Source organism: Mesoplodon densirostris, chromosome 11, assembly GCF_025265405.1.
Source record: "Mesoplodon densirostris isolate mMesDen1 chromosome 11, mMesDen1 primary haplotype, whole genome shotgun sequence".
NCBI classification, from domain to species: Eukaryota; Metazoa; Chordata; class Mammalia; order Artiodactyla; family Ziphiidae; genus Mesoplodon; species Mesoplodon densirostris.
In genome coordinates, this window is record NC_082671.1 from 18,512,009 (window position 1) to 18,537,441 (window position 25,433).

At 34.1% G+C, this 25,433-nt stretch overlaps 1 protein-coding gene across 1 annotated transcript in view; it reads left to right on the top strand.

Annotated features, from left to right (window-relative positions):
- The first annotated feature begins 12,658 nt into the window (after positions 1 to 12,658).
- The window catches only part of LOC132498750 (solute carrier organic anion transporter family member 1B3-like), a 62,192-nt gene continuing 49,417 nt past the window's right edge, over positions 12,659 to 25,433 (top strand). Inside the window, exon 1 of the mRNA XM_060112805.1 lies at positions 12,659 to 12,748. Coding sequence (XP_059968788.1) covers positions 12,659 to 12,748 — 90 coding nt within the window. The remainder of the gene's footprint in view (positions 12,749 to 25,433) is intronic.

Sequence of the window (25,433 nt, forward strand, 5' to 3'; positions counted from 1 at the left end):
TGTGTTGTGTTATGAAAATTGTTAGGCAGCTACAGATATCCAAGAGAACATCTGAAGCCATGAAGTCCATGGGACATGACACACTTAGAGAAGCCTGAGGAAAATGGACAAGATGATTCAAGGAAGTCACCTCATAACTGGAATTTCAGGGGCTTTTCTTGATCAGCAGTAGTTGAGAACAGGAGAATTCTGTAATTCTTTTGGTCCAAGGACAATGTTGGGGATTGTGACTGGTCTTTGTTATATCACGTGAGAGCAAATAACTTGAGAATTATCCAGTAAAGTTAGAATTTCCAGAAAAAAAATGTTTATTGTGTGTCCTGTAGTATTAAGAATATACAAGAAAATAGGGCTAATCATGATTCCTATTACAGAAAACCAAATGCTATACTGGTGCTGTTCAAGAGGACACACATTTTTGCCATTTGAGGATGAAAAAATATTATTCTGAAAAAAGAGATGAAGGAAATAATACCTGGGTCATATGAAATATATTAGAGGACTTTATCGTAAGGTCTTATGGAATTAGCATAAATATATTCTATAATCAAATAAGTGAAAAATGAAATAACAGTGAGTTTCCATTTTGCAACTAATAATCTAAGATTGAAAAAAGATATGACAGATATAAATTGAGAAGTGCAATATATATGGAGGGACTGTTACTGATAGAATCCTTCTGGAAAGCTATTTGAAAAGTGAGTTTTTAAAAGCTTACACTCTTTGAATCAGTAATTTTGGTGCTAGAATAGTACACCATAGAAGTAATCATAGATGTTTTCAAATATTTACATTAAAAGATGTTCATTACGGTATTGTTTATAATTAGAAAAGTCTATTATAATAGCTACCACATATTGAGTGATTATAATATCTGACATTGTGCTTGATCCTTGATCCTGAGAGACAGCAGGAAATTGAAGGGAGAAAATAGAGGAGAAAGAAGGAAATCATGTATGAAAATAGAAGTAATCAGCATTTCCTATCCCCTCTGTGTCTTAACAGCCTAATGATTTGGTATTTTGGTCTTTGGAAAGAGTTAGGTTCAAGGTAAAAGCCTTAGGAATTGTTTAAGTGAGATTTTGTGACAGTCTTGGGAAAAGGCCATTCTTCTTCTGCTCCACCAGGGTACAGATTGACACCCTGAAGTTATGGTATCAAATAAGGTAGCCACTAAATATATGTGGTGACTTAAATCCGAATTAAATAAAGTTAAAAATTCAGTTTCTAATAGCCATGTGTACCTACTTGCTACTGCATTTGAGAATGTACTTATAGAACATTTTCATCATCACAGGTGTATTTGTACAACACTGCCCTGAAGGCTCAACACAGACAGCCTTGAGTAGAATTTCTATGCCTTTTTGAGCAGTGGGAAAATGCACACCTCTGTTCAACTGCAGTCACCCCATCCTGTAGCCATATTCTGGTATTTGTCATCACCTGGAACTGCTCCAAAATAATGTATTTAAATTTCCACCTTTTTCCTTCATCTCATTCCCTCAATTTCTCTCAAATAGCCTTTCACCTAACTCATTGGACTTCCAATTTATTGGACCCTCTATTTTCTCCCTATCCATCAATACCTTGATGTCCAATAAAAATATAATGAAGTATGATAATTATATAGGTATTCTGGTAGAAACTCTGTATTACTTTAAGGAATTTCTAGTCATAGTTTGCTAAGTGTTTTTATCATAAGTGAATGAAGAATTTCATCAAATGTTTTTTCTTCATCTTTTGAGATGATATAAGTTTAAGGATTTTTTTTCTCTTTATCCTACTGATGCAGTGAATTACCTTGATTGACTCTTGAATGTTAAGTCATTTGTTAATGATGAAAAAAAAACTCAGAAAAAATAAAAATATCAGGAAAGTTTTTTAACCTACATCTACAAAAACGTACAGGTAGCAACATGCTTAATTGTGAAATACTGAAAATTCTATCCCCTAACATTGGGAACAAAGCAAGGATGCCTGCTCTCACCACTTTTATTTTGTGATATGAGAGCCCAGAGAGGGCACTGGAAGTCCTAGTCAGTACACTAAGGCATGGGTGGAAAACGTCCAAATTGGAAAGGAAGAAAGAAGTACAAGTGTCTTTATTTGCACAGAACATGGTAACATATACTAAAAATCCTAAGAAACATATTTTTAAAAATCCACTAGAACTACAAGGTGAGTTTAGCAGGATTGCAGGACACAAGTCCAATATACAGAAATCAATTTTATTTCTATATACTGGCACTGAACAGTCAGAAATTGAAATTAAAATAAAACAATAATAGTATAAAAATATGAAATGCTTAACAAATTTGACAAAAGATATGAAAGACTTGTACACTGAAAACTACAAACTGTGCTGAGAGAAATTAAACAAGACTAAACGAAAGAGAGATATACCATGTTCATGAATTATATGTTTCAATATTGCTAAGATGCCAATTATACCAAAACTGATCTATACAGTGACTGCAATCCTGACCAAAATTCCAGCAGAGGTTTTTTTCAGAAATTGACAAGCAGATCAAAAAATTTACATGGAAGTGCCAAGGACCTAAAATAGCCACAACATCCTTGAAAAAGAAGAACAAAGTAGGAAGACTTAACACTATCTCATTTCAAGACTTTTTTTGAAGCTATAGTAATCAAGATACTATGGTATTGATGTATAGATAGACATATTGATCAATGGAATAGAACAGAGTCTGGAAATAGACCAACACATTTATGTTTCACTGATATTTTACAAAGATTCTAAGTCAAGTTAATAGGGAAAGAATAATCTTTTTAACAAACAATGCTAAATAAGTTAGATAACAATGGACAAATTAATGAACCTTGACTTTGCCTCACACCTTATACTAAAATTAATTCAAAATAGAATATAGACCTAAATGTAATAGCTAAAAATATAAAATCTCTAGAACAAAATGTGAAAATCTCATTGACCTTGATTCTGGTAAAGATTTCTCACATAGAACACAAAAAGCATAAACTGTAAAGAAAAAATAAATTAGACTCTATCAAAATTTTAAACTTTTGCTCTTGAAAATGTTTGCAAACATTTATCCAAGAAAGGCCTTGTTTGAAGACATCTAAAGAACTCTTACCATTCAATAATGAGGACAAAAATTCCAGTAAAAACTGAGCAAAGGATTTGAGCAGACATTTCACAAGGAAAAACAATTCAAAATTAAAATTATATTTAGGGAGATGGACAACAAATAAGCACATGACAAGATGCTCAACATCATTTGTTATTAGGGAAATGCAAATTAAAACCACAATTAGATACCACTACACATCTACTAAAAGGACTAAAATTAAAAAGACTATTTATACCAATTTTTGGTGAGGATGTGGAGGAACTGAAACTCATACACTATTGATGTGAATGTAAAATGATACAACTATGTTAGAAAACAGTTTAGCAATTTCTTAAAAACTTAAACACACACCTCCTGTGTAAGCCAGGCATTCCACTACCAGGTATTTTTTAAGGGAAATGAAAGCATATGTACACAAAAATACTTATAAACCAATGTTCATAAGACTTTTATTTGTAGTAGACCAAAACTGAAAACAACTTAAATTTCTATAAACAGGTAAATAGATAGATTGTGACATATTCATATTTGGAATACTAATCAGCATAGAAAGAAATGAAACTATCGATATACACAGAATGATTGAATTTCAAAATAATTATTTTCAATTAAAGAAGTCAGACAAAAACAGTACGTACAATTTGATTACATTAGTATAAAATTCTACAAAATGTAAATTAATCCATAGTGCTGGAAGCAGATCAATGGCTTGGTCTAGAGTGGGGAATAGTAGAGAAGGCAGGAGAAAATTTCTGGGAGTGACTTTTATGTTCATTATTTTGGTCTCATCAGTGAATACATATGTCAAAACATTAAATTGTATTTGCATTAAATTGTATTGTAGTAAGTTAAGAGGAAAACCACAAAAGATGGTGTCCTGAGTAGAAAGTAATCAGCTCTGAAAAAACGCTGCTAATATGTCAAGTCAGCTGAAGACCATTACATGTAGCATTTAGGTAATTTATGACTTAGGCAAGAGTAGTTTGAGTGAGGAGTTGGGGGCAAAACTTGATTGAAGTGTCCACAAGGGAGAATATGAGGAAAGGAATGTAAAACATTAATTATACATATGCATTTTGAGAAGAGTTTTTTTTAATGTAAAAATAGCACAGAAATAATGTTAATACCAGGAAAGGGAATGGGATCAAAAGAGGGATTTTAGAAGATGGGAAAGTGATGGCATGATTATATGCTGAGGGGAACATTTCTCTAGAAAGGAAAAACTGCTATCCTTGGGAATGCCAGAGGAAGTAATCTGGTGCACAAGTGGAGGCTGGCCTTAGCTAGAGCATAGACAGTTCATCAAGGCAGAGTATGTGGTACTGATGCTATAGGTAGACAGATGTGGTGAAAGAAGATTTGGGAAATTTTGATCTTCATTTTTGTTAGTGAAATCATCATCAGCTGAAGGTGGAGATAGGCAAAGATGTGTTAGAGTTTTGAGGAGAGAGATGAAGGCAAAAAATAGTTACTGAGAAAGCAGGGCGACATGGATTGGGAAAATGCAACATGATACCTAAGCCCAAGAAAGACCCATTTGAACTTCATGATCCTAAATTTAAAGTCAACACGGCTGAGGGTTTTTCTTCAATCACGTTCAGCAGCATGGATGAATGGACAGAGTAGTCTGAGAGTTGTATTTAATCTAGGTTGTGTTTTGTCAAGCAATTAAAATGATGCCAGGGTCACAAATGACTTGAAGATATATGGAAGAAAGTGATTACCATGACCATTAAATTTAACCCAGATATGGAGGGAAATGACAACATGAAATAAGGCACAGTGAAACCTCTGGTAAAATCAATCAATGGTCAGATAGATCCTGGTCAGTGGAAGCATCTGGGGTACTACAGCGTGTGAGCTGGCAAGATAGATAGTGGAACTTCAATTCTTGAAACTTGTATTATGGAGAAGTTGCAGTTTTGATGTGACAAAGTCTAGGATCTGTCCATTGTAGTGAGTAGAAGCAAGACTATTGAGGAAGAGAAAGTTGAAAAGCTAAGAAGTCAGGGAATTAGAAGTATTCTCTTCATGGATATTAAAATTACCGATAATTATTACAGCAGGAATATTTTGAAAGATTGGCTTTGAATCAAGAGCTAAAACTCATGGAAGAAGTGGGAGTGACTCAAGGACTGGTAGATGATTCCACCAAGATGAAGTGATATGAGTCTTTAGATATGAAATTCATAACAATGGATTCTGAGAGAAGAGGGTGTGAAAACAGAAAGGAAGTAGCACAGTAAGGGAAATTGGAGACCAAGGCATCTGGTATGGAGCAAAATGGAGAACAATGTAGCCCCCATTGATCACAGCAGCTTTGAAAGGCAATGACATCAGGGAAGGGCCAGGTTTAAATTAAAGAAAGAAGGTGAAGCAAAATGTGTCAGGGAAGAGGCTGAAGGTAGAGGGAATTATACTTGTGATTAACCATGAGTTCCAAACATCTCAAGAGAAGTATCTCAGTTCAGGGTTGGGAGAGTGATAGGAGATGAGGGCAGATACGGGAGGGTGCAGAGCCATATGGGGATTAGACAGGAGCTGAAGAGAGTGATCAGGGAATCCCTCACTTCTCATGGTGGTGACCAACACAAGAGAAATGATGGCCACAATAAGATCAGTCATGACGATGTCAGGGCTCTAGTGGGTAGAAAGATGTGAGGTTCTTTCCAGGAGTCGTCTGCAGCCTCCCAGAGCTGCCTCTTTTTTTTAAAGTTAATTTTATCAGAGTATAGTTGATTTACAATGTTGTGTTATGGGGCTGCCTCTTGACCATTGCTAAGAGAAGTATGGCAGGAGACAGCTGCAGGTTGTCCTTGAGCCTAAAGTCTCCCTCTTCAAGAATGCCTGTGGACCCCTCTGAGTACTCTGGAAATCAAAACTGCTGGGTACATGTCATGGAGATTTTATTTTTACTCATTTCATATGAATTAATTGCTTTGAGTATTTATAATACACTAATGTCATGCAATGAATCTTATTAGGTATCAACTCTGTAATGTGTCAGGTACTATGCAAAGCACTTTGCATACATTATTTAATCCTTACCCCAAGTATTGTCTTCCTACTTTACAGATACGGATATTCATGTTCAGAAAAGTTTAGATAACCTACTTAGGTTCATACTGCTAGCAAGTAGCAGAGACAAATTGGCATCAAAATCTATCAGATTTCAAAGACCATGATATATCATCAGAACTGGGATGATTATCTCTGAAGTAAATATCAATAAGATAATTTTTAGAACATTTTGCAATTCTGTTGACTCATGGGTGTTAGCATAATATTGATCTTGAAAGAGCTGTTGCAACGTCTTTCCTGACCACCTATATCCTTCCACAAGTCACACAAGAACAGTTCAAGTACTTAAAACAGTCATGTAAGAAAAAGAGCAAATGCTCTTTGACCTCTGGAAACGCTCCAGAATTTCAACAGAAAGCTTTAGTTTAGGGATTAAAAAGGGTCTACTAATTTGTACTGTTTTACCTTCATTCTTTCAACACAGTTGTCTCAAAACAAAGTGATGTGACTTGGATAGAACAGAAATTTAAAGAGAAAATCAATAGCATTGGAACCCGTAGACTATATCCCTACTCTGAATGAAAAGGAAGTTCACAAAATCAACTGAAAATGTTCTCTAGCTCTGCTACAGTGGTCCTCAAAATCTGGCATAACATAAAAGTTCACTGAAGTGCTTATTAAAACATCATAATCTTTGGTCAACTGAATCAGAATCTCCTGAGTGTGGGCCCCAGTCTGCCACAGATGACTGGATCCTAACCTTCCCAGGCCCAGGTCTTCATTCCTCAGTTCCCTTTAATTGAGAAATTAAATATTTCCTAACGTTTCCCCTCCACAGTCTCTGATTCTTCCCATGATTCCAACAGTTCCAAGGATCGAACCAATTTATCAAATAACTGAGATATAGGACTTAAATAAATATTATTGCAGCTGTATCAAGGATTGTCCTGCAGGAGTGATAAGGGCTAACTGTGTTTTCACATATGCATCTTCACATTGCTATATATGTATGTATGTATATATATTCATATGTGTATGTGCATATCTATGTACATGTATATACATTCACATTGCTATCTATATATGATAGCCACATATATATATACACACACATCTCTACATACATATATTATATACTATATATAACTATAATGAATAAATAACATATATGTATAAAACATATATAATACACATTATTTATTCATGTGAGAGAAGAAGGGTATGGATTTTATTTGCATTGGTGCACCTCCAGAACAGAGCCCAATATCTGAGGTAGAGAGGTATAGCAGGGATTCAAAAACATTTGAGTTGCTGAATGAACAAATGAGGGCATGAAACTTCAAGAACCCCAAGAAAATGTTCAATTGTGTCAAGGTCTCCCCGTCCCTAGAAACCAAGTGAATAGAAAGAAATAATGTGACCTGCTTTCTGTATACCTTGATATAAGACACCTATTATGCAAAGTAGTCTTGACTTTCATCATCTTTAAAAATGTTGTCACTTAGAAGACCTGTCTTGTAATGAATTGGCACTTTACTATTCCATATGGGACATCCGGTATCCAGACACATCATATTAGAATTGCACCCAAATATCAAACAAAAGAGTATATTTGATTTTTTGAATGCTAAAGGAACCTGTAGACAGATTTTTATTTTTCAAATTTTTCCCCATTTTTATTTTTTATTTTATTTATTTTTAAACTTTTTATGTTATATTGGAGTATATCAATTAACAACGTTGTGATAGTTTCAGGAGCACAGCAAAGTGACTCAGCCACACATATACATGTATCCATTCTCCCCCAGACTCCCCTCCCCCACCAGACTGCCACATAACATTGAGCAGAGTTCCCTGTACTATATAGTACAGTATAGTATAGTAGGTCCTTGTGTAGACAAATATTTAAAATTGCCTTGCAGTCTTTTCTATGTGGAATTGTTTTATCACTTTGGATAATCTGTTGTATTTGTATTTTTAAAGAAAAATATGCAAACAACTTAATTGAGTAAGCAAATGTAAATTATTCTCAGAAGTAAAGCTTAATTTTTGAACTTTTACATACAAGTAATTTGTAAATTCTGAGAAATTATTAACATAATCTTTAAACTACAGGCATGCAGAGGAGATTCTTAGGATAAGTAGTTAATTTTCTTCTATTTGCCTGGGACAATGACCTAAGAAGGTAGTTAATCATCATTGGACTGTAAAAAAAAATAACCAGCCAACTATTTAACAAGAGACTATAACAACAGATAAAGGGATGGACCTGTGGCCATTGCTGTAGGATCCTAAGTCCAGGTAAGAACCTTTGAGATTCTCGAATTTCAATGTTTCCTGTATGTGAGAAACTTCCAGAAATTTCAAGGGGAAAAATTGTTTTGATGGACATGATAAATATTACATATTTTATGTTATGTGTCTTCTACACCCTTATGTTCTAAACCTTTAAAACTTATTAATTATCCCTTCTAGAGGTAGCTGAGCCTCAGGTTGATGTTTTTAAAAATAAAATACAGAAAATCAGACATTTATAATTTAAAAATAAAGACTGAAGTCCCATTCTTTTTACTTTCTATTCAAGTGGAACTTCAAGTCTGAAAAAATAATGTGGGTTGGAGAGTTAGTTGGCAAACATCAAGAAATGCGATGTGCCTCATAGCCACTTACCTCAACTTTCCTTGTTTCAACTCAAATTTGACTCAAGGGGAGGTCAAAAGAAGAGGTTTACTAGATGATTTTATCTCTGATTAAATGAGAAAAAAATTCTGCTCAGCACAGTTCCTGGCACAAACTAAGGACTCAAAAATATTAGTTCCCTTCTCCAACTCAGGAAGGTGGCTACCCTTATAATTATTATTAATATTATTTAATTAAAAAGTATTAAATTATTTACAGACCCATAAAAGGTTTAAGAAGTTAGTAAATGTTGTTTTCCCTTTTTCCCTCCTTAGTAGCACAGGTATTGTACATGGTAGATCACTTGGATTGCACTGCTTTTCTATGATCACCCAAATAGGAAAAGCTTGCACAGATAAGCAGAGGCTGGTGAGATTCTTCCCTCTGCTCCACCCCAATCAAAAGGGAGCAGAACTGGACTGTACTATTATTCAAGGAAGAGGTGCAATGCTACATCTGAATGCCTGTCTTACAGAACATCGTGGTTTATGTTATAAACTTATTGCATCCCCAAAATTCATTTACATGTTAGCTGTTTAGAACTCTGAGAAAAAAAAGATGTCCAGAGAAAAATTTATTAAATGTCTTAAAGTCAGGCTTAAAATGCCATGGTGATGTGGAAAATATGGTGTTTAGAGTCAACCCTGAATTGATATTTCAACCTTTTAATTATTATGTAGTGATTTGTTATAATTTCATCTTTTTCAGAAATAAGGTAAAAGTGCCTACATTTCCAACTTTTTATCTGGATACTTTTCCCCAATATGTAGGAGAGAGGTGTGGACTAGCAGTCTGTTTGGGAAAGTAGTAGAAATACAGGGAAAAGGAATGACTACATTACAAGGGATATTGTCCAGTGGAGCAGCAGTGTGGGAAAGGTTATTTCAACTGGGAGTAACAACGGGAAAATATCTAAGAGGGGTGAGTTGGGGTAGAATTACAAACAAGAGATGAAGAAGAACATTACAGGTTAAGAAGAAACATACAGGTGGGCAGAGACCTTTCTTCTGGGAACAGTGGTTCCATAGGGTGGAAAGTGTTTATGGGTGTATTGAGACTAAAAACAAAGGCTGGTTTTAGTTTAGGAAGAATATCACATACTATACGTGAGTTTTATTTTGTGTGGTACAAGAGACCTCTGAAAGATTCTAAGGATGGATGTGATATGCATAGGAAAGGGAGAAGGCTGGGAGACAGGACAATAATTTAATCAACTGCAATCAACAAGGATAGGAGTGGTGAGATCATAGCATTCAGGAATGTTTGTTGAGTAGCCAAACCAACCAAACAAACAAAAAACTAAAGCTAAAGGGTGACTATCCACCTTTCAAATAATTCAGAGGATGAAGTGGTAAAAATGATTTCCTAACATTTAAGTCCTGAACAAAGATACAGAAAGAGGTGTTCATGTAAAAATGACATAAAATTTATCAAAAGACTGCCTGTGACTTTGGGACCGTACTACTGATTCCCTCCTCACTCCACTTCACTCAGTAACTGAAGAGGTCCAGGTATATATGGACCACATGCCAGAAGTATAGAATAACTAGGATTCACTTAGATGTACATGGGTGTGGGTTTCTGCATTCATGTGTATGTTTATATACATTCATATACACACAAGTGATAATATCTTCAGATATTTATCATTTCTGTATTTGTACATTAGCCATTTAGTATGTATTATGTATATTGATGGACTTTATATATATATATAAATTCTTGTTGCATGAATTAATGAATAGAATATACAATTGATCCTCATCATTTGTGGATTCTGTATTTGTGAATTTTCCTACTCACTAAAATGGATTTGTAACCCTCAAATCAATACTGCTGCTCTTTCATGGTCATTCACATACCTGCAGAGAGTGGCAAAAAATTTGAGTTCTCCCACATGAACGTTCTCAGCTGAGGTTGGACAAAACATAAGATATGGCTCTGCTTTCTTGTTTTTGCTCTCATAATAGAAACAAGTGACCTTTTCACAGTCTACTTAGAGCCATTTTTTTCATTTGTGTGTTTTTTGTAGGTGATTTTGCTATTAAAATGACTCTCAAGCATAATGCTGAAGTGCTGTCTAGTGTTCCTAAGTTCAAGAAAGCTGTGATGTGCCTGATGGAAAAGATACATGAATTACATAAGCTTCCTTCAGGCTTGAGCTGCAAAGTGCTATTGTCCACAGATTCAATGTTAGTGATCAATAATACGAATTAAATAAGGTGTCTAAAAGGAAGGAAACATAAAACAAGGTTATGTATTCATTGGTTGACAAAAATGTTGTGACCACAGACAAACAGGAACCAAACCCTGTATTTCCCCTAGGAGCAATGTTTAGTAATTGCTAATTCAGCATTTGCAAGAACTTTATAGAACACAACTACTGCAAATAATGAGAATCAACTGTATATAGAACATGTATTAAATATACTGTATAATTAGTGCCCTATTAATAATAATATATCTATGTTTATGCTTGTTTCTGTACATAAATAGGTATTTTTTGCTACATAAATATGTATTATGCACATATGAATAAATAAGAATACATTTTCTAAACCTCAGTGAAGAACACACTATTCTACAAAAAAGAGCAAATCTAAGAAATAAGTTGATTCATTTTACTAGTCTTTAAGATAGGGGCTTAATAACTCACAAAAATTTAATCCCTCTTACATTTGACCTCAATGTAGGAATTTTATCCTACAGAAATGATCACACATAAATCAAAAGACATATTAAGAAATTTTTCTAATATGAAATAATTGGATGCAACCTAATCTAAATTAGATCCTACCTAGACATAAAACTAGGTAGATAAACTATAGACAATGGAATACCCTACAACCATAAGAAAACTGAGTAAGCCATATTAATATAAAGTTAAGTATATAAAGCAGAGCAAAAAGGCAGATAACTGTAGTAACGGTATGCTGTCATTTGTGTTAAAAAAGGAAAATATTGTGTATTTAATTAAAAATGCATATCATATTTCTGGACAAGATTCATTGAAAGCTAATAATACTCTTCCTCAGAAAGAGAAACTGGATGAGGGTTAGAGGGAGAATTTTTCCTATATGTCATTTTTGATGTTTTGTGCTTTCAACTCCAAATATACTCTCTCTTCAAAAATAAATAAACAAAATTAAAATAAAGTGGAATCATGGTGATGGTAAGTTCAAGCACGGCCATAGTCCCTCTGCCAGGTACTTAGAATCCACTAAGCTCTTTTTAACAAATCCAAACTTTCTCTGCTTTTTGAGCCTGGTTCCAGAGGTATTAATATTTTCTCTCTGAAACCTTTTTAGGCCACTCTAATGATAATTAATTACATTATTTTTCTACTCGTTTTGACTATCTACTATATGCAAGGTACTGTTCGGCATTTTGTAAAACCAGAAAGATGAATTAAACACTTATTTGCCTTCCTAAACCTTATAATGTAGTTATACAGAAAATATAACAAAATTTTATTTCTAATAGGTAATTGCTAATAATTTATTTAATCCAATCTAGTGTGTGATTCTATATTGCCTTATTTATTTGTTGTTTTAAGTTCCCCTCCATAAATTTATCTTCCCAAATTACAATCTCGCTAAAGCTAGAAATTTGTATACGTGTGAGTGTGTGTGTGAGTGTGTGTTTCCTTTTGTGTCCCGGGCTCAGGACATGGTAGGTCCTGAATGAATATTAGTGGAATTATTGATTGATTGATGTTGACCTTGAGGCTTTTCTCATTTCTGAATTGTTAAAGTGAAATAAATTATAACTTTCCTCTCCAAAAAGGTGATCATTTTGAACGAAACATCGACAAAAATTGAAAACATTCACATGATATCTGCAGTTCAATGATGGACCAGAATCAACATTTGAGTAAGACAGCAGAGGCACAACATTCTGAGAAAAGGAAAACTAGAAACTACTGCAATGGATTCAAGGTGGAATGCGTTTCATGTTTTCAAACTAAAATAAGTAAAGGGAGAATTTTGATTTAAAGAAAAGGCAGCCAGTTTTTTAAAAGAACATTATATTTCAAATTAGAGTTTTCAACTGAAGCATACATTAAAATATTAACACAATGATATACATCTTGATATAAATCAATCTTTAAATCTGAATAAAAGGTCTTTGGTGACATTTCTAGTTAAGAATTTATTAATGTTGAAAATTTAGAAAGACTTTGATATCTTCTCTTTGATTCTTGATGGACAAAAAGATACTTATAAATGTGATTAAAATAAAGCAGTCTCTGTGTAATGGATAGTATGTTAAAAAATTCTTACATTTGACCTATAACAGAGAAGATTTATCAGTCTTGTGAATCACTTTGTGGTCTTGACCTATTTAATTTTTTTTTTTTTAAAGAACAGCATTTGTTATTCTATTAACTTAAATGATATAGTCTGAAGGGAACTAAAAGACCTGGCCCAAAGACCTAGTTGATGACTTAGGAAAGTCATTTAATTTTTCCATATGCAAGTGGGTAAAAGTGATAATCCTGTCTCTTGCTTTTGTCACAAAATGGTGAGACAGTGAATGATATAGACTGTATTGTGATTTTCACAGACATTAAAAAGCAATCCTTGAGCACAGAATCAAGGAAACCAAGACTCAAGGAAGTTGAGAAGTTTGTGTGAAATCATCTAGGTTGTAAATGGAAAACTCTTAAAACTAAATCAAAGCCTTTAAACCCCCATAGAGAAGACTAGAGGAAATCAAAAAACCAATCAGGGCTGACTTTGATCAATATTTAAAATGTTTTCCTCAAAGTTATAGTCTTACCTAGCTGAATAAAGACCAGAGATCAGATTCAATTGCAATCATGTTATATAAAGTCTGTTTTAACTTTGTCCTGGGAACATGAAGTCTGTTTGTTTTTCAGAGATTATTGGTAAAATCAGTTCTGATGAAATATTTAAGTAATATTTAAACAGAAAAGCAGTCACCAGGAGAAAGTACTGGCTAATGCAACTGGACCACATTCTATTGCCTAGGGGTAGTAAGTTGTTTTGGCTTATTTCCCTTTTAAACATGGAGGGTTACAGTGATTCATTTGCACAGGCATTCAAGGTGACAACAAACTAGCTGAAGCAAATAAAATTGCCTGGGTAGTCTCTTGCAGCATATTTGGAGAAAAGCTTCGAGTTAGCAAGTTGTCAGTGTGTATAAAGTATGTGAATTGCAGCCCAATAGTAAAGAACAGAGGAGCAATAACAGGAATAGTATATTGAGCACTTACTAAATGCAAGACACTGCTCTAGTATTTTAGTTCTACGAATGGATTTATTCCTTACCACAATTCAGTCAGCCATATGCTATTATCTCCCTTTGACACATGAAGAAAAACTTAGAGGGTGAATGACTTTCTCTAGGTCCCTAGGCTGAAAAGTGGTAGAGCCAAGGTCTGAAATTAGGCAGTCTGATTGCAAATCCCATGAGCTCAATTGTACTCCATGTTGCTAAAGTACCTGTGGGTTTCCATAATATTAGTACCCTCAAGATGTTCTGGTAAGCACAGATTTGTAAGTGGGCTATTTAATAATCTTCTTCATTCTGTACTTCTAAAAATTCCCCTTTATACCAAATAATTGAGTTTCAAGCAAGCATATTTGCCTGCACACACACAAATACACATTGTAACGGATGTGGGTATACAGACTCAGCAGGTAAAAATGTGTAAAAGTGCAAATAGATAATAATTTAGAATAACAACAGCATAGTTTGATTCTTTCTTACCCCTTTCCCTCAATTTTTGAACTGAACCAAGTAGGTTATATAAACCCTGCCAGTACATTGTTCATGTTTACACTTGTCATTTCTGTGCTTCAGATTTCTTGTACCGCTGTGTTGTAATGAAAATTCTTTAAAAACACAAAAGTAGTGCATCATCGTCAAAAAACATAAATAATAGGGCAAAAGTAAAAGGTCTCCCATTCTACCTTCATTCTCACTCCCTTTCCAGAAATCATTAGGATAACCATCCCATTTGTAACCACCAACAGTATCCCTACCCCACAGTTTTCCTCTGGCTAACCTTCTGGCCTATTAGACTTTTTTTTTTTTTTTAAGGGTGATAACTCTTAAAGTGTACCCTTAGTTCATTAATAGGCAACATCACTCTTTTTTTTTTTTAAGATGTTGAGGGTAGGAGTTTATTAATTAATTTCTTTATTTTTGCTGTGTTGGGTTTTCATTTCTGTGCAAGGGCTTTCTCTAGTTGTGGCAAGCGGGGGCCACTCTTCATCGCGGTACGCGGGCCTCTCACTATTGTGGCCTCTCTTGTTGCGGAGCACAGGCTCCAGACACAAAGGCTCAGTAGTTGTGGCTCACAGGCCTAGTTGCTCCGCGGCATGTGGGATCCTCCCAGACCAGGGCTCGAACCCGTGTCCCCTGCATTAGCAGGCAGATTCTCAACCACTGCACCACCAGGGAAGCCCCTGGCCTATTAGACTTTTTGCTATTTCTCAAGATGTGAAGTGCACTTCTGACTTGGAGAAGCTTGCACTTGCTCTTTCCTCATCTGAAATGTCTGACTCCCAGATATCTTGCTCTTTCATCTCATTCAAATCTCTATTTAAACATTACCTCATCCCTGACCACCCCATATAAAATAGCATTTCCTATCCATAACTCTTGAACCAAATTTGATTTTTCTTCATAGCGTTTATCACCTCCTGACACTGAAATACAAATGCACACATATGTATAGGTGTGTATGTATATGTATGTCTTTAATAAAACAAAACAAATTTATCACAGTTCTGTAATAATTATACAATTCTGAAGTTGAGAAGTCTGAAATAGGTCTCCCTGAGCTAAAATCAAGATGGTGGCAGAGCTGTATCCTTTCTGGAGACTCTAAAAGACAATTCATTTCCTTGTCTTTTCCAACTTCTGGAAATTTCCCAAAGTTCTTGACTAATAGCTCTCTTCCATATTCAAAGCTAGTGATGGTCAGTCAAGTATTTTTCACATTGACATTGACTTTTCTGCTCCCTTTTCCACATTTAAAGGACGCTTAGGATTACACTGAGTTAACCAGGATAATATAGGATAACCTTTTCAAGGTCATCTGATTGGCAGCCTTAACTCCACTTGCAACCTTAAGACCCCCTTGCTGGGCTACCTAATATATTCATAGGTAGGCAGAGTAATGGCATGCAAAGATGTCCAGGTCCTAATCTCGAAAACCTATAAATATATATATTTTTTTCCTAGAGGAAGTCATTTGCCCTCTTTGCATCTAAGTTTTTTCACCTGTGAAAGGGAAATAATAGCATCTGGCTGACAGAATTATGGTAAGGAATAAATCCACTAACAGAAGTAAAACACTAGAACAATGTATGGTATATAGTAAGTGCTCAATAAATGCTAGCTACTACTATTTTTATTGCTTCTCTGGTCTTTATTATTGGGCAGTAATTACCATACTTTATACACAATGTCAGCTTGCTAACTCGAAACTTCTCCACCTACGCTGCGAGGGACAATGCAGGCAATCTTACTTGCTTTGGCCAGATTGTTGTCATCTTGCTGTACATGTGAGAATGAAATCACTGTCCAGCACATTGAGATGTAAAGTTGGGTGGCTGATTTGAGATCATTCTTCTTTTTTTATGTAGCTGGTTTTCGCTATGAAATTCCTTCTTAATACAGTATTTGTACATCCCATATATTTTGGTATTTTGTGATTTCATTTTTGTTTGTCTTGAGATATTTTCTAAATTCCTTTTTGAGTTCTTGGAACTATTGTTGTTCAAGAGGGTGTTGCCTAATTTTTACATGTTTGTGAATTCTCCAGTTTTTCTCCTGCTATTGATTTCTAGTTTCATTCCATTGTGGGTAGAAAAGATACTTGTGATGATATCAATCTTCTTAGATTTGTTAAAACTTATTTTGTGGCCTAACATGTGATAGATCTTGGAGAAAGATATGTATACATTTAAAAGGAATGTGTATTTCACTGTCGTTGGATGGAATGTTTTTTGTATGTCTTTTAGGTCAATTTGGTCTATAGTGGTGTTTGAATTATCCATTTCCTTATTATTTCTATCCACTATTTAAAATAAGGTATTAAAATCTTCCACTATTATGGTATTGCTCTTTATTTCTCCCTTCTGTTGTGTCAATGTTTGCTTTATATAGTTAGGTACTCTAATGTTGGGGATAGAAAGATAGGTAGATAGATAGATAGATAGATAGACAGATAGGGATAGATACTTATTAAATCTTCCTAGTCAGTGGACCCTTTTATCATTATATAATGTCCTTTTTGTCTCTTGTGACATTTTTTACTTAAAGTCTATTTTGTTTGATATAAATACAACCACCCCTGCTCTCTTTTGGTTACCAATTGTGTGGAATATCTTTTTCCATCACTTCATTTTCAGTCTTTGTGTGTCTTTAGATCTAAAGTGAGTTTCTTATACGTAAGTCATAGTTGAGTCTTGTTTCTTTTTAATTTTTATTTTTTAATTGAAGTATAGTTGACTTACAACACTATATTAGTTTTAGGTATATAGTCTCTATATACCTGAGATTCAGTATTTTTACAGATTATACTACACTAGAACTTATTACAAGATAATGGCTATAATTCTCTGTGCTATACCTTATATCTTTGGTGCTTATCTATTTTATACATAGCAGTTTGTATATCTTAATCCCATACCCCTAATGTGCCTCTCCTGCTTTCCCCCTCCCTACTGGTAACCACTAGTTTGTTTTCTATATCTGTGAATCTGTTTCTGTTTTGCTATATACATTTGTTTGTATTATTTTTTAGATTCCACATATAAGTGATATCATATGGCATTTGTCTTTCTCTGTCTAACTTATTTCACCAAGCGTATTTTCTAGGTCCATACACATTGCTCTAAATGGCAGATTTTCACTCTGTTTTATGGCTGAGTAATATTCGTATGTGTGTGTGTGTATACCCACTACATCTTCTTTATCTGTTCATCTGTTGATGGACTCTTGGGTTGTTTCAATATCTTGGCTATTGTAAATAGCACTACTATGAACATTGGGTGTATATATCTTTTCGAATTAGTGTTTTTGAGGTTTCTAGATATGTACTCAGGAGTGGAATTGCTGGATCATATGTTAATTCTATTTTTAGTTTTTTGAGGAATCTCCATACTGTTTAGTTTTTGAGGTACCTCCATATTGCAAGTGGCTGCACCAATTTACATTCCCACTGACAGTGTACAGTGTTCCCTTTTTTCCACATCCTCACTGACATTTATTACTTGTAGACCTTTTGATGATGGCCATTCTGACAGGTGTGAGGTGATATCTCATTGTTGTTTGGATTTGCATTTATCTAATAGTTAGTGATGTTAAGTATCTTTTCATGTGTCTGTTGGCCATCTGTATGTCTTCTTTAGAAAAATGTCTATTCAGGTCTTCTGCCAATTATTTAATTATTTTTTATATTGAGTTGCATGGGTTGTTTATATATTTTGGATATTAACCCCTTGCCAGTCATATTATTTGCAAATATTAACTCCAATTACAAAGGTTGTCTTTTTCTTTTAATCCATGGTTTCCTTTATGTACAGAAGGATTTAAGTTTAATTAGGGTTCATTTGTTTATTTTTGCTTTAGTTTTTTTGCCTTAGGAGACAGAACCAAAAAAAGAAAAATGTTGCTACAATTTATAATATGTCAAACAGTGTTCTGTCTATGTTCTCTTCTGGGTGTTTTATGGTTTCAGGTCTTACACTCAGCTCTTTAATCCATTTTATTTTTCTTTTGTGTATGGTGTGAGGAAGTGCTCTCATCTCATTGTTTTGCATGTAACTGTACATTTTTCCCAGCACCACTTGTTAAAGAGACTGTCTTTCCTCTATTGTGTATTCTTACATCCTTTGTTGAAGATTAATTGACCATAGATGTGTGGGTTTATTTCTGGACTCTCTATTCTGTTTCATTGATGTATGTGTCTGTTTTTGTGCCAGTACCAGGTTGTTTTGGTTACTGTAGCTTTATAGTATTGTCTAAAATCTGGGAGAGTGAAACCTTCCACTTTGTTCTTTTTTCTCTAGATTGCTTTGGCAAATCAGGGTCTTTTGTGGTTCCATATGAATTTTAGGATTACCTGTTCTAGTTTTATAAAAGTGTCATGGGTATTTTGATAAAGATTACATTAAATCTACAGATTCTTTGGGTAGTATGGAAATTTTAAGAATATCAATTCTTCTAATCCAAGAGCACAAGATATCTTTTCATTTCTTTGTATCATCTTCAATTTTATCAGTGTTTTAAAGTTTTCAAAGTATAGTTGTTTCACCTCCTTGGTTAAGTTTATTCTTGGGTATTTTATTCTTTTTGATGGAATTTTTTAAATTTTCTCTTTCTGATAGTTCATTATTAGATATAGAAAAACAACAGATTTCTGTATGTTAATCTTGTATCCTTACACTTTGCTGAATTCATTTTTTAGTTCTAACAGTTTTTGGGTGAAGGTTTTAGGGTTTTCTATATAACATATTATGCAAATAGTGACAGTTTTAATTTTCCCTTCCAACTTGTATGGCTTTGGTTTCTTTTTCTTGTCTGATTGCTGTGGCTATGACTTCCAATACTATGTTAAATAGAAGTGGCAAGAGTAGGCATCCTTGTCTTTCTCCTGAATTTAGAGGAAAAGCTTTCACCTTTTCACCACTAAGCCTGATGTTAACTGTGGGTTTGTCATAGATGGACTTTATTATGTTGAGATATGGTCCCTTTATATACATTTTAATGAGAGTTTTTATCATGAATGGATTTCAAATTAAACTGTAAGGGAAGAAATAAAAAGAAGAAAAAATGTACAGAGAAGAACTACAAAAACAACTGGAAAACAAGTAATAAAATGGCAATAAGTACATACCTATCAATAATTACTTTAAATGTTCATGGACTAAATGGTCCAATCAAAAGACATAGGGTGGCTTACTGGATGAAAAAAAAAGACCCTTCTATATGCTGCTTACAAGCAACTCACTTCAAAGCTAAAGACACACACAGACTGAAAAGTGAGGGGAAGGAAAAAGATATTTCATTCAAACAAAAACAACAAGAAAGCAGGGGTAGCAATACAAAATAGACTTTAAAAGAAAGACTATAACAAAGGCAAACAAGGGCATTATGTAATGATAAAGGGATCAATACAAGAAGAGGATTTATACTCATTAACATATATGCACTCAATTCAGGAGCATCTAAATATATAAAGCAAATATTAACAGACATAAAGGGAGAAATTGGCAATAATACAATAGTAGTAGGGGATTTTAACACCCCACTTACATCAATGAACAGATCATTCAGACACAAAATCAATAAGGCAACAGTGGTCTTAAATGACACTATAGACCAGTTAGACTTAATAGATATTTATAGGACATTACATCCCAAAACAACAGGATTCACATTCTTTTCAAGTGCACGTAGAATGTTCTCCAGGATAGATCACATGCTAGGACACAAAATAATTCGGAACAAATTTAAGAGGATAGAAATTATATCAAGTCTTTTTTTCTGACCACAATGGTATGAAAGTAGAAATCAATTACAGAAAGAAAAATGGGAAAAGAACAAACATGTGGAAACTAAATAACATGCTACTATAAAACCAATGGATCAATGAAGAAATCAAAGAGGAAATCAGAAAATACCTCAAGACAAATGAAAATGGAAACACAACACTCCCAAATCTATGGAATGTATTGATAGCAAAAGCAGTTCCAAGAGGGAAGTTCACAGCAATACAGGCTTTCCTCAAGAAACAAGGAAGACCTCATATAAACAACCTAACCTATCATCTAAAAAAATTAGAAAAAGAAAATCAAACAAATCCCAAAGTCAGCAGAAGGAAGGAAATAATAAAGATCAAGGAGGAAAAACAGGGATCAAAAAACAATAGAAAAGATCAATGAAACCAAGAGCTGTTTTTGTAGAAAAGATAAAATTGATAAACCTTTAGCCAGGATCATCAAGAAGAAGAGAGGGAGTACCCAAATAAGCAAAACAAGAAATAAAAGAGGAGAAATAACAATCAATACAAGAAAGATACAAGAAATCATAAGAGAATACTATGAATAGTTACATGCCAATGAATTGGATAACTTAGAAAAAATGGACAAATTTCTAAAAACATACAACCTGCCAAGACTGAATCAAGAAGAAATAGACAATTTGAACAGACCAGTCAGTAGTAGTGAAATTGAGTTTTTAATAATAATAATAATAAACTCCCCGTAAACAAAAGCCCAGAACCGAATGGCTTCATCAGGGAATTTTACCAAACATACAAACAAGAATTAGTAACTGTCCTTCTCAAACTATTCCAAAAAACTGAAGGGATGGAACACTCTCAAATTCACTCTATGAGGCCCCTATTACTCTGATACCAAAACCAAACACACTACAAAAAAAAAGAAAATTACTGGTCAATATCTTTGATGATTATAGGTGCAAAAATCCTAAACAAAATATTAGCAAACTGAATCCAACCGTATATAAAAAGGGTCATAACAACATGATCCAGTTGTATTTATTCCAGGGATGCAAGGATGGTTCAATACTTGCAAATCGATCAATGTGATACACCATATTAACAAAGGAAGAACAAAAATCACATGTTCATCTCAATAAACACAGAAAAAACATTTTTAAAAAAAACATACATTCAGCCCCTTTACAGTTTTTGATTGGCGGGGTTGAACCATTTGTATTTGAAGCAATTATTGATAAGAAAAGATTTAGTATTGCCACATTGTTAATTGTTTTCTGAGAGCCTTGTAGTTCTTTTGTCTTTTCCTCTCTTATTGCCTTCCCTTATGTTTTGTTGATTTTTTGTGTGTGCTGATATGTTTTGATTCCTTTTTTATTTTTCTTTTGTGTATATTTTGTAAAATTTTTGTGTGTAGTTACCTTGGGGCATATATAAAATATTTATAGTTATAAGAGTCTTTTAAAGCTGATAACAACTTAAATTCAATAGCACATAAAAACTCTACATTTTAACTTCACCCCCTCCACATAGTTTACATTATTGCTGTCATAGCTTACATCTACTTATCTATCTTTTAAAATATTTTCTTGTAATTTTAAAAAATTTTTGTCTTTTAGTTTTATGCTAGAATTATAAGTGATTTAACCACTATTATTACAGTAATACAGTATTTGTATTTGTCTCTATATATACCTTGCCAACAAGTTTTATGCTTTCTTATGGTATGTTGCTGTCTAGTATTCTTTTTTTTCAACTTGGAGAACTCCCTTTAGCATTTCTTGTAAGGGAGGTCTAGTGTTGAGGATCTCCCTCAGCTTTTGTTTGTCTGGGAAAGTATCTCTCTTTCACTTTCACAGGTTTCTTTTGCTCAATATAGTATTCTTGGCTGGTAATGTTTTGTTTTGTTTTTTCTAATACTTTGAATATTATACTATACTGTACTTTGACTATATCCCATTTCCCCTGGCCTGCAAGGTTTCTGCTGGAAAACTTACTGATAGTCTTCTGGGGGTTCTTTTCTATGTGAAAAGTTGCTTCCCTCTTGATTCTTAAAAAATTCTCCCTTTGTCTTTGACTTTTAATAATTTAATTATAATATGCATTGGTGTGGCATATTCATATAGATATTCTTAAATTATCTATTTATCATTTTTCTTCCAGAATTCATATATATTTAAATGATTAATTAAGGAAATATTTTATGACAAAAGAAGATAGTTATTTATAAAGCACTTTAAAATTTGTAAGCTCTAAAGCTAATCACATAGGCAACTATCAGGATATCACCAAAAGCTAGGGATTATGTCAGTGAATACATAGAATTTGGCTAAAATGAATTAAATAAAAATGCATGGAAATAAACAGAAAATAAAAATGATAAACTCTGTAAAAAATGCAAAAGAAATTAACCATAAGGTGTTTATTTGTCCACAGTGAAGTTTAAGGGAATACAATTGCCTGTAATTAGTAAATAATAGAAAAGAGAAGAAAGATATAAAATATCAAAAAATTTTAAAAAGTGGTTGTCTCAATGTATTAAAAGTATATAAAGCAAAATTAAATAAAAGAGATGTAGATTTACAAAGACAAGGAAATATTTTTAAGGCATAATGTTAATATTTAATAAAAATTAAATCTTTGGGCTGGGTATTAGACAAGGGCTTTATAATTTTTTCACTCTATAATATACATGCTTCTCAGTTATGATATATCTTATAGAGGTGGTAGGAAGGGCTTTGGCACTCAGCACTCTTCCTGTTCTTCCACTAGTGCAAAGAACAATAGAGTAATTGAAGAGTGTGAATGGAGCAAAGTTTCAGGAACAAGTCTTATATTAATAAGAAGAAAAAGAGAGGATAAATCTATAGTAGCCTTCCAAATTCCAAACATGTTTGGTACATTGACAGACATTCAAAACTATATCCATGAACTCATGAACATAATTTCCTTTGAACTTTACAGTGACCCTATTAAATAAATAAGGTAACTATTTATATATTATTTTGTAATGGATTAGGAACCTGAAGTTCAGTGAACTGTGTAAATTTTTCATCTTTGTTAGGTTAGTAAGTTAAGAAAAAGACAACTGGATCTAGACCTCTGATTGCAAAATACATTATTTTTTCTTGCATCACATGCACACCAGATAATCCATGAATAATTTTCTACTTTTGCTAAGAAGAAAACAGTGCAGGGGGTTGGGGGTGTCAGAAGAAAGAAGGGGAAAAATATGAGATATTAAATCCAGGTATGAAATAAAGCCAGGTTAAAAAAAAAGAGATACAATGTATCTAGAACCTAGTTTTTCTGAAACATACAATAAATTGATTCTAATCTTGTTTGAAAGTAGGATAGTAACTCTATAATACTTACCTTCATTTCAAAATTAAACTAAACCTTATGGAAGTTGAGATCTAATAATAATGACATTCACAAAGCATTCTAGCTAGGAATTCTTCTAAGCAATTTTACAATTTAAAGATGAGAAGAAAACAATCAATTTATCCCAGGAATGCAAATAGCACAGTAATTTTAGATTACAAATGTTCTGACATTAAGACTAAATAGTGGGTGACATCAGAATCATGCTAAAGTGAGCTTCTCCCTTTTTCTGTCCCCTTCAATCTACAACCAGTAGAACATCTACAGCCTAACAAAGGTGACTCTGCCCACCACACCAGGACCCCAGAGAATTTCACACATCTGTACATCCAAAGTTGAGTGGACTGGAATACACAGAGGAGGTGGAATTGGGGCACAGCAGAGGTGGTTCCTATGATCCCAGATCCCCATTCATGGCTGCCCAGCCTGCAGTCTCAGAGAACCTAACAGCATCAGGGGAGGCAGTACATACAGCTCCAGCCTCCCAGGCATATCCATGCCCGCAGCCATAGGCAAATGGAAAGCAGTGGTAACAGAACGTGCAATGCTTTCCTCTAGTCTGGGAGGTGCCCATAACTCTGGGACACACCTCCCAACCACAGCAGGTGCACCCATGAATCTGACAAATCTGGACACAGCAGAGGCACCTGGCCTCCAAACCACCCTTTCCCTCCCTCTGTGGTGGAGGAGCCTGTGACTCATGGGATCTTGGAACGTGGAGGCATTGCCATTCCAGTGACCCAGGTGGTGACACTGGCAGTAGCAAGGCACCAATAACCCCAGAGTCACAAGCAGTGACAGTGAAAGCACCAGGCTACACCTCTGACAGAGGTGTTGGAGGGTGGAAAATGCTAATTCTCAAATATACCGGAGGCAGCTAAGGTAAGAGTAACCAAAACCTGTGCTATACCGTCACCTACTGAAAAACAAAAGAAAGTCTTCTAATTTCTAACCTGTTAAATCATTAGAATAAAGTTTTTTATTAAAAAAAAAGGTTTACCTAAAGAAGAAAGGTGTTCTCTGTTTCAAATGTGATGGCAGAGGAAAACTCATTAAGCACCATGAAGAACCACAGTTACACTGAACCCCAAAAGGTAACAATTCTCCAGGAACCAAACTTAAAGTCATGGAGTATCGTGATCTAACTGATAGCGAATTCAAAATAGCTGTCATGAAGAAACTCAATGAGCTACAAGAAAACTCAGAAAGGCAATTCAATAGGCTCAGGAATAAAATTAATGAACAGAAGGAATACTTTACCAAAAATATTGAAACCCTAAAAAGAAAGAGAGGGAAATTCTGGAGCTGAAAATCTCAATAAGCCAGATGAGGAATGCATTAGTAAGCATTGAAAATAGAGCAGACTATATGGAAGAGAGAATTAGTAAGCTCAAAGGTAGAAATCTAGAAATGATACAGGTAAAAGAGGAGAAAGAATTAAGATCTAAAATAAGGAAATTCTTTTAGAACTATCTGACTCTTTTATGAAGGGACATATTAGGATAATGGATATCCCAGAAGAAGAAGAGAGGGAGAAGGGAACAGAGTTTATTTAAAGAAATAATATCTGAGAACTCCACAAACCTGGGCAGAAAATGGAAATGAAAGTCCATGAAGCTAAGAGAATACTTAATTACTTCAACACAAAAAGACCTTCTCCAAGACACATTATATTAAAACAATCAAAAGTCAGTGACAAAAAAAGGCTTTTAAAGGCAGCCAGGGGAAAATGGATG